At 35.0% G+C, this 11,489-nt stretch overlaps 1 protein-coding gene across 1 annotated transcript; it reads left to right on the plus strand.

The window, feature by feature from the left end:
- The first annotated feature begins 5,130 nt into the window (after positions 1 to 5,130).
- On the plus strand, positions 5,131 to 11,488 carry LOC133328373 (uncharacterized). The gene is made up of 3 exons (XM_061536943.1): positions 5,131 to 6,211; positions 9,051 to 9,061; positions 11,414 to 11,488. The coding sequence occupies exons 1-3, from the start codon at positions 5,131 to 5,133 to the stop codon at positions 11,486 to 11,488; spliced, it is 1,167 nt and encodes a 388-aa protein (XP_061392927.1).
- The last annotated feature ends 1 nt before the right edge of the window (position 11,489 follows it).

Consider the following 11,489-nt stretch of genomic DNA (forward strand, 5'->3'; position numbering starts at 1 on the left):
AGAACGACGCCCCTACATCCACAATCAGATGGCATGGTGGAAAGATTCAATCGCACCCTTGAAGAACATCTACGGAAAGTGGTGGACAGTGGCCAACGAGACTGGGATGAGCATATTCCAAAGTTTTTACTGGCTTATAGATCGGCCATTCATGATTCCACATCACGGACCCCAGCCAAAGTTCTGTTCGGAAACGAATTAAAGCTACCTGGCGATTTGATATTCGGTGCTACCCCAAACGACGATGCGAACCAAGATGAAGACAGTCAAAACTCTTTTAGTAAAGTCCACGATGCAGTTCGCCATCGAATAAAAATGGTTAGCAACCGCATGAAGGCAAGGTACGATCGAGCGGCAAATACCGATGGGTTCCAAGAAGGGCAACTGGTACTATTGTTCAACCCACAACGAAAGAAAGGACTATGCCCCAAATTGCAAACGCACTGGGAAGGACCCTACAAGATTGTCACGAAAATAAATGACGTCGTTTATCGCATCCAGAGGAGCGACAGTCCCAGGTCGGAGATGAAAGTTGTACATTTGGAGCGGCTGACCCCCTACGGAACGGGAACTGTGCCTATTCGGGACGAACAGGCTTATGCGGGGGGCAATGTTACGAATATAACTTTAGATTTAAGTTAATTTAGATGAATTCCGTTAATTTAAGAATTTTAATTGTAACGTAAATTTCTACTACGCAGTTTATTTGAATAACTTCACAACAACAACTACTGTATAGATTTTTCTACATCCTTCCATTTCCTCTTTCATTTTCTATTTTTGTTATTGTCGTACAATTCTTGTTAAACGTCATTCCTCTTTCTTTGTTATTCCCTCGCCTGTATATGTGTTGTTGTTATTGTTTACTCAATGTAAGTTTGTATGTGTGTTTGTTGCATTGGTAGATTGTTCGTGATCTAGGTGTTACCAGATCGTCTAGAAACTTCTGTAGCGACAAGCAAGGCTCATATAAATAGGGGAAATGGAAAGGCAGTGAGTCAGTTGTGAATCAGATCGCGAATTGAAACCGTCGTGTAAAGTAAAGTGCAAAGTAAAGTTGTGTGAATAAAATCATTGTAATAATCGTAATCCGAAAGAACCTGCGTTTTATTTGGTACGAATTGTATCGGGAAATAAAACAACGTCTACACGGGATTTAAGTGAAATCCAAGAACGTAACAATATATCCAGAAAAGTGACTTGGTTAAAATTTAATTTGATCTTAAGTTTTATTAGACATATAATAGACGTTGTGAACGGTGTATTCTAGTATGATTTAAGATTGCCTTTTTAATGCTAGAGTATTTAAATACCGAAAAATTTAGACAGGATCGAGAATTTACAGTGGTAGACGTTCATGCTCGTCCTAAATAAAGGGAAATAATCTTGTCGGAATATGATATATGTATTTATGTTCATATATATTGAAATCTGATTATGAACAATTAATATGAATAGGCTACATATTGTCATATACATTTGTGAAAATTTAATTAAACTACACGAGCGAAAATAGACATCTTTTCTTCATAAAGAGCTAAAGCTTAAAAATGGTAACGAAATGGTTTGTATAATACTGATTGACAGAGTAATATTATAAATTCGAAGTCACCATAGGAACTAAAAAAATTTTTAAAGTTAGCATGAGGAAAACATCATGTTTCAAATATAATCGTCAATTTTTTCTGTAAAATTAATAAATATCAATTTGTAAATTTATTTCTATGACATATTAAATTGTGGAATGAATTGTAATTGTAGATAGCATAATGTTACTCCAATGTTTTGTAAATACTTGTCTAAAACTTGTGTCTTATAAACTCTCGATATCCAAGGAAAATTGAAGTATCAACGAATTGTTTCAATTTATATACCAAATCTCCTTATTTATAGGAAAAGAAATCAAAAACTAAAAATTAAAAGGGAGTGTATTAAATAAAAGTATACCATTTTCCCTTTTTCTAACACAACCAAAATTGAAAAACCGTTTTACCAATTCCATTGGCGCTTTTGCTATCATAATTTGTTATATGTATACGTTTACTAATAATTCATAAATTTGGTACAGTTGTCACCAATTCCTTTTTGTATACTAATGTTTTTTGCTTTGAAATGAGGTTTGTTGATTACAATTCTTCTTAATTATTTTTTTCTATTTGAAATTGGTACAGTTTACGACAAGTTGTTTTGCTGGTGATTGACTGAGATCGCCTTATTAATATTGAAAGTGGGAGTGGGGAGGTGTAGTTTTCGGAGAGTATTCAACTAGGCTCTCATTGAATGAAGCATTTTAAAAATTTGCCTGGTAACGGACATTTTTGCTTCTCTTACGTTTTTGCTAAAACTATTGTTGTTTTGCATTTGCATGTGCGATTTCAAAAGTGGGAGTGGGGAGGTGACATTTTTGGGAGAGTACTCAATTTGGCTCTCATTGAATGAAGCATTTTAAAAATTTGCCTGGTAACGGACATTTTTTGCTTCTTTTACGTTTTTGCTATGAATATAGTTGTTGTTCATATGCAAGGTATAATTGTCAGTGTAGTTGTCTCTTTCATACTGATTATGCGAATGTATTTCTTTGTGTATGAGAATGAATTGTAGTTCAAAAAGGAAATAAGAAAATGACGCTCTCATCCGGTTGATATTTAATTTATAATAACGGTCGTTCTCTTTTGCCTTTTCAATGTTTCTCCAAAAAAATAAAAAAAATGTTGCAGAGGATAAGAACTCTTTCTAGAGATTTATTGAGAGAAATACAGTATTCCGCCTAATGATTTTGGCAAAGAACGTGAATTTAATGGTAGTCTTTAATAAAGCCAATAAATAATCTATACAAAATTATTTTGTTCTTAACATTCAAATTTCATAAACGAGCATTAATTGAACATATTATTAAAATGTTTAATTATAGGTATTGCTTTAAAACATAATTTTGGTTTGAAATCAATAAATATTTATACAAACATTCGCAGATTCATTTTTATTATAGCCATATTTTGGCGTTTTTAAAAACAATATGTAATGCGTAAAAATAATTTTGCAGAATACTGTACAGTTCTTCTTCTGACTTCTGAGAATATTGGGAGATGAGGCGAAATTGTCAAATTATTTTCATAGACAAGGGAGAGGGTGGCGGTTGTCCAATTATTTGCAAGGAGAGAGTAGGTGTTATGATGTTCGTTTTAGTCTCATTGATTAGAGTAATTGTTTTATGTGCTCATCTTCTACCAATTTTGGTAGGGAAGACAAATTTAAAATTATGACAACCAATGAATGGTAGATTTTAAAGCAATTAATGGGATATTTCATGTAAATTATATGAATCATGAACTTTCAATTATGATATAGATCCTACTTATGTTTATTGTACTTATTGTTAAGGTGTTAATCTAAAACTTAAATTTTAGAAAAAAAAGAACCTCTCTTAACTTAGATCAGATTGTCGATAATACAAATATACACTTTCCAGAAAAGCTTGCATTGAGATGAAAATATTTATAAACATCTAAAATTAATTATATTTATATCAGAAAATAAATGGAATGAATTAGAAGATAAACATATAAACAATTATGTAACTTCAATGTGGTAATATAATATAATTAGATTTTGCATTTTCTTTTTTAATTTTTTAACATCCCATATTGCCAAATTTGATTTTGTATTATCGACATCCCTAACTGAAATTATCACGAAAAGGAAGATGGCGATGAGAAACGCAACGGACACCCTAACTTAAATCAAACTTTTCAACTTAAATTCATTCGTGTTTATCCGTTAAAGTGTTAAGATCGAAATTGTTTTCCAGTGATTTAAAAAAAAATTAGTAAAAATGCCAAGAAATTGTGTTTTTATGTGCAAGTGTTTTAAACATTTATATGTGTTTCCAACCGATAACCATGAGTATCGTGCGAAATTTACTTTTGGCAACAACCAACCAGATAATATCGACGACATAAATCAAAACATTTTTTGAGTAAGCAATGTTAATGCATTTACAAATGTTCGTTTTTAAACAAATAAGTAATAAATTAAATAAATTTACGTCATGTTAATCGATATTAATGTCATTCTGGAAATCTCGCATCTTGGTTCATTGCATGCAATATTACTAGATTTGCATTTACGTGAAATATGAATATATATTATACCGTTGTCTTTGCTAATTAAGGTTTATGCATTTAATATGTTTCTATTAAATGCATAAACCTTGATTAGTATTTAGTGTTGCTATCACAAAATAGCCGTCTATTAAAATTAATTAACGGTCTCTTTTATTCAAAATAAGTAAATATTGATCTGTGTGTTCAATAATCAGTTTTGCAGTTCAAATTAAATTCATAAACTAATGCCGCATATTTGAATGTTTAATTTTTCAGAAGTACCAACTCAGGACCAATATCATAATTTAAGCCAATATTTGAGAATATGTCCAGAGGAAGGGAATATCAATAATGATGATTGCCAAGTAAGCACTGTTCTCGAAGAAGGAAACGATCCAATAACATTGAAACTGGAGTCGCCGACTTTGTTATTGGATTCCCAGAACAAAATTTCCCAATTGGCATCGGCAAATGAACTGCTTCCATCTCAGCAAAATTATTTACAGGCCTTGAAACCAAGTAAATGCTATGAGAGGAAAAGCTATGCAATTAATTATAAAATTATGGATTCTCAACAAGATGGTGTATGCACTTGCACCTGTCATAAATCGGAGAAGAGCTTGATTTCAATGAACAATGAGTTATTGGAAAATAACAAGAAATTGGTAATAGAAATAGAGAGGCTAAAAAACATGATAGAAGTTGAAAAAACCATTCGCGAATCCATAATAAAAAACACGAAAATGCAGAGGAGGTGCTCCAACAAAACATAAATGAGATGACCACGGCCCTTAAATCAATCCACAGCAATTCAATATACCTAAAGGATGTGGAAGGTAAAGCATCAGCTCATTTCTCTAAAATGATATGTAACCCCGTAATGCAGTACAATATAAATGAAAAAAATATTGCCCAGTCGCTATACCTAACTTCCAGGAAGATATACAATTTTATGAGAAATGAGCTGAATTTTAACCTTCCACATCCCGAAAGTTTTTTAAATTGGCGTCCCATAAAAAGGGTAGAGATGGGTGTTGATCCACACCTTATGGAAAACTTAAGAAGAATTGTTTCAACATGTTCACTACGTGAGCGTCAAGTAATTATAGCATTCGACGAAATGGAAGTACGAAAGGAATTGGAGTTCAATAAAGCGGACGACGTTGTGGATGGGTACCAAGATTTTGGAGGTGGCTGCAGGAATGGAGCTATTGCCTCAAAAGCCTTAGTGTTCATGGTGAAAGGGTGCTGCAGCAACTGGAAGTACATAATGAGCTTTTATGCCTCATCAAATGCCGTACATGCGGACCAACTAAAAAGCCTATTGCTCGAAAACATTGATGCTGCTACTGATATTGGTCTCATAGTGAGGGGCATAGTTTGTGACCAAGGCTCATCCAATTTGAGACTGAACAGAGAGATCTGTACGGAGAGCGACCATTTCTTCATCTACAAAGACGCGAAAATTGTATTTCTTTGGGACTTTCCTCACCTTTTTAAGTCCCTAAGAATCAATTTATTTTCGAAAGGTTTCAAAGTGGATGGATACAGCATTAATAAGGAACCAATAGTAGCGGTCTATGAGCATGACAAGAAAAACTTCAATGTCAAATTGTGCCCAAAATTAACCGAAAGACATGTATATTTGTCAAGTTGGGACAAAATGAACGTGGCCAGGGCAATTCAAGTTTTCAGCCGCACTGTGGCCGCAGCTATTGACACCCTCATATCAAATGGCAAACTCAATGAAAGTGCAAAGCCCACGAGCGAGTTCCTTAAAAAAATTAATGACATATTCGACGAGCTTAATGTGAAAAGTTTGCACACATCGAACCCAAATAATAAGCCGATTCACAAGGGATGCAATGCTAAAATAGAAAGGCTCAAAAATGCTTTGGAATATGTCCAAAAAATTGAGACAACCAACATGGTGAAATGTGTCAATGGGCTTGCACAAACTATCCGCGGTATGGTACTGCTTTCTGAAGAGGTGTTCGATAGCTGTAATGACGTGAATTATGTTTTAACGGGAAAGCTCAGCCAGGATGCTTTGGAGAACGCGTTCTCAAGATTTCGTGCCCAGGGAAACAACAGCCACCCATCCGTTCGTGAGTTGAGGCTCTATATTGCGAGATACTCCTCACAAAAATTTCTAGCTACTGCTCGGGGTAGCTCATTGAAAAATTGCGAGGACGACAATGCTCAATATACATATATTATGCGAAAAAGCAACTACATTCAAAGCTGCAAGTATTAATAAAAATGCACAAAGAAATGTTGTTGAACAATTCCTGAAAGACCTCAACACGGTTCAAACTAATGACGTTGAAATGCAGGCAGAACGATATGTATGTGCTGGGTTACACAATATTGAAAAGTGTTATAAAAAAGGCGGAATGCCCAGCATGCCAAAAGCAGCGGCTGAAAATTAAATTTCGGAAATGTTTATAAAAATGAAAAATTTCAACGATCACAATTTATATCTATAAAATCCAGATGACAGAACATTTCTGGTATATCAATTCGTTATTTTCTGGTACAAAAATATATTTGAAAATTTTTCATACATACCCAATTTGAAAGAGGTAATATACGAGGCTATTACAAATAAAATCAATACCACATTCCCCTGGTTCTTTCAAAATGGAAAGTGCGGAGAACACAGAAAACACCACCTGCAGTACCTCTTGCGGCTCTTAATTTTGAAAAAATCGATGTGGCTTTCCAGACATTTAACACTGGATTATACTCAAAATCGAATATCTAATTCCAAAAAACGAAAGCTTAACATAGCTATCAACAGTAACAAAAGAGTAAAGACTGATTAAGTAAGTTCCTTGATTCAATAATTTGTTTGGACATATTTCAATAACTATGTGTATAATTTCCTTTTCAGTTAAATATTTGCTACTGATATCTGATCGGAGATTATGTCAAAATCAAATGTCAATTAACAACATAAATTCACAAATTCCGTAGGTATATACCTATACTAATCGTACTAAATCAATGTTATCGTACTAAATCAACGATTTCTGTTATCCATTCGAGATCAATTTGCTTGGTTTTTAAACATTTTTTGCATTAAAGTAGAAACAGCATCTACGTAAATACATTTTGGAGGTCAATATCATGAAAAGTTTGTAATGATCAATAAATCTAAAACTATTATATTTTTCTCATATATGTAATTTAATAAATCCTGATTGATAAACGGGTTATTCTCGTCTTCAGCTATGTTAAAAAATTGGCAATACAATATTAATATATATATATTCATATACATATATATGTATTTTTTTCTTTATTTACAGATCAATGTACTACATTTAATACACATAGTAAATCTAAAATTCACATTACATTGCATAAATGTCGAATTTATCATCATAGAGGAGTTTACCCGGAACAAAATTATAATGTACATGCCGTTTTATAGATATAATGTTATCTATGCCAGAACACACTTATTACGTGTTACGGAACAATGCAGTATAGTTTGGTAAGTTTTACTACAGCTTTACTAAATCAAATATTATTTTAACATGTTTTCTTCTTCTAACAGTATTGCAATAGTTTAACTAAAAACTATGTTCCAAGGTCAATCGGATCTACGCTTCGGAACGACCAACTCTGCCAGGGATAAACTCAGCAACAGTCGTGTAGAAGATTTTTTTCCGACAATAAATTTTGTGTAATCATTGACATGATTAAAGGTACTATCCTTATTTACATACAAACACATAATATATACATATGTATTTTACATTTATATTACAATCATTTTTATAGTTATTTGTTTAATGCTAAATCATTATCGTAACATATTGATGCCAAAATAGAAAATGCATATGGATACCAATTCCAAATTTCATCTTGATTTGCCCATCATAATTTTGAAAAGGTATGTAAATATAATGACATTCTTATCAGCATATTAATACGTTTGCATTTTACAGTTTCCACGGCTCTCCTCACTATTTTAGTGAGTGTATGATACCAAAATGGAAAATGCATATGGATACCAGTCATGGATTGGTCACTATTTGGTGGCGACATGGAAGTGCCACAATGGATTTTTATCCAAATTTCACATTGTTTGCCCAACATAATTTTGAAAATGTATGTACGTATAATGATATTCTTATTGCCATTTTAATACGTTTGTATTTTACAGTTTCCACGGCTCTCCTCACTATTTTAGTGAGTGTATGATGCCAATATGGAAAATGCATATGGATACCAATCATGGATTGGTCACTATTTGGTGGCGACATGGAATGGATTTATATCCAAATTTCATCTTGATTTGCCCATCATAATTTTGAAAAGGTATGTAAATATAATGACATTCTTATCAGCATATTAATACGTTTGCATTTTACAGTTTCCACGGCTCTCCTCACTATTTTAGTGAGTGTATGATGCCAAAATGGAAAATGCATATGGATACCAATCATGGATTGATCACTATTTGGTATTTATATATGATGTTATTGAAACTGCAAGAATATTCTAGGACTTGGGATTCCTTTTCGTTTTCCCTTAATAATTTTGATAATGTAAACTATATTTTCCTTTATATTATTTTAAAAGATTAAAATGTCAAATTGAAATAAATTTATTATTGTGCACTGCAATATGTAGTTTTGCTACAAATGCATTATTTTTTTCCAGTATGCATTTTTTCTTTTAATAAATTAAAACAAAATTTCAAACGCAATATAAGATTTCAGTTTCAATATTTGATAATGGATGGATTCAGGTAATATGGAGTCTGATTTTTTGAATGCTATCAATTATCCCCAAATTGCTGAAGTTCACACATTTTGTATTGTGTTCCTTAAAGAGTTTCTTGAACGCGTTCCAACCATTTTCAATAAGTTTTTATATGCCATTTCATCAGGTTCCTATGATGTTCATTTATATTTTTTAAACGTCTTTCAGATAAATCTATCGTAAGTAATGCTACATACTAAATTTCAGATTTACAACATTCTCCGTCCGTCAGTGGAACAGTAGCTAGCACTAAATTCTTTGAAATTGAACTTCACATGAAATTTACATCTTGGGATGGGATGGTAGCTTACATCTCCGACCTACCTAGACACGTTCAGTCGAAATCGCTTCCTAGTAACTGGACCTTATTTGATATCGCTTATAATTACATTTCCGACCTACCCAGGCACGTTCAGTCGAAATCACTTCCTAGTATCTGGACCTTATTTGATATCGCTTTATCAACAAATGCGATATCTTTTGGCAGATACAAGCGCTCAATTCGAAATTATTGGGCCCCGTTTTTTCCTAGTGGAGGCCACAAAACCAATTATAATATTATTGGAGACTGGGGTGCATTGCTGTGGAGGGATTGAACTTCTCCCACCCCAGTTCTCAAAATCCAACGATGCGACGCCGCCAGCACATTATAAAAAGCTGGAAGGGCATCGGTTTTATGAATATTCCATCCACTGGAAATAGTTGGCCACAAAACCAACTACAATATTAAATATTATTGGAGACTGGGGTGCATTGCTGTGGAGGGATTGAACTTCTCCCACCCCAGTTCTCAAGATCCAACGATGCGACACCGCCAACACATTACAAAAAGCTGGAAGGGCATCGGTTTCGGTAGCTTTTGCGGTAGCTTTTGCGGTTGGCCATAAAACCAACTACAATATTAATATTATTAGAGACTGGGGTGCGTTGCTTCGGAGGGATTATACTTCTCCCATCCCAGTTCTCAAAATCCAACGATGCGACGCCGCCAGCACATTATAAAAAGCTGGAAGGGCATCGGCTTCTTAATTTTCCATCCACTGGAAATAACTTTGGTAGCTTTTGCGGTAGGCCACAATACCAACAACAATATTAATATTATTAGAGACTGGGGTGCGTTGCTCTGGAGGGATTATACTTCTCCCACCCCAGTTCTCAAAATCCAGCGATGCCATCCTACCGTGTTTGAAACGTTGGATAATCAACTATATGTGTGGACGCCAGTCGTATGTGGAATTCAGAAACAGGAAGTCTAAACCCCCTAGAGTGAAACAGGAAGTTCCCCGAGGGAGGGGTGATATCCCCGGAACTGTTCAACCTCTACCTTTCTGATATTCCACAACCACCGGACGGCATAGAGCTCGTAATGTATGCGGATGATTGTACGATCATGGCGTCGGGTCCCATTATTGATGATATATGTGGGAGGCTAAACGTCTACATAGCCGATCTTGTAAATTTCTTCCATCTGAGGAATATGAAAATATCCGCCACCAAATCAACAGCCACACTCTTCACCACATGGACGGCTGAAATAATGCTCCCACTGAGCACCAACTACCCCAAAATACTGGGAGTAACGTTCGACAGCCTTTTTCAAGTCGTCTGCGCAAGCCACTGCTTTATGAGATAAGCTGAGAAGTAGGAACAAGATCCTCAGTACAAAGAAACAAAGCTTGTTGACCTCTTATAAAGCAATAGGCCGGCCAGTGTTAAGCTATGCGACGCCAGTGTGGCTCGCGAATGTTAGTGATTCGCAGTGGAAGAATATGCAGACCTCCCAGAACACAGCCCTGATAACTGCAACAGGGTGTCTCCTCATGACTTCTGTGGACCATCGTCACAATTGTATGTTATCGATGCAGTACTTGCTTGGGTGCTATCGTCGGGAATATCCCTGCCATAGTCTTATGGGGAGGACTCACCCAGGCACGCCAAGAAAGATCTTCATGCTCTAGAGCGTGAACCCCTAGATCAAGAAGTCTATCAAGCAGTTCTGAATGGTATTCACACGGACGCTCAGGCAGTACAGCAACATCGCGTAAATACCATAATTGGAGACCACCCCATCCATCGCAGCAGAGGAGAAGCAGCTGCCAAGGCAAACACGAGTGGTCTTAGCTCAAATAAGATCAGGATGGTCAACCGCCTCAATTAATATTGGGCAAGAATTGACGGCACGTTGCACCTTTTCAACTGCCCAGCTAAGCCGACTCATATATCGCCGAATTCGCTTTGGACGCAACCCATTCAAGTTGCAACTTTCTTGAATTTACAGTTAGAGGAAGCAGAACCAGTCGATGAATAACAATCTACATATATTCTGTTGCTGTAACAACAACAATAACATTTTCAATCTAAACATTTGTATCTGAAACATATGCATATGACACAATGTATCTACAGTTTGTATCTGTTAGGGTTAAATGAGTATCTCGTAGATACTATTTGGTATACAGAAACTTTCTCTAGCAACATGTTCATGCGGATATATGTTGCAGATACATGTTTGTATTGATTTAATGTTGCAGATAACCCCAGATAATGTGGCCAAGAAGAACAGTGGTTTGGATACACTGGAATGTAAAAAGGATCGATTCATCTAAG

The sequence above is a fragment of the Musca vetustissima genome, unplaced genomic scaffold, assembly GCF_032173495.1.
Source record: "Musca vetustissima isolate MV318-11 ecotype Yass unplaced genomic scaffold, APGP_CSIRO_Mvet_v1 utg74045, whole genome shotgun sequence".
In the NCBI taxonomy this organism is placed as follows: domain Eukaryota; kingdom Metazoa; phylum Arthropoda; class Insecta; order Diptera; family Muscidae; genus Musca; species Musca vetustissima.

Bases quoted from the DNA above. Each gene is read 5' to 3' on its own strand.
- LOC133328373 (XM_061536943.1), top strand. From the start codon at position 5,131: ATGGGTGTTGATCCACACCTTATGGAAAACTTAAGAAGAATTGTTTCA.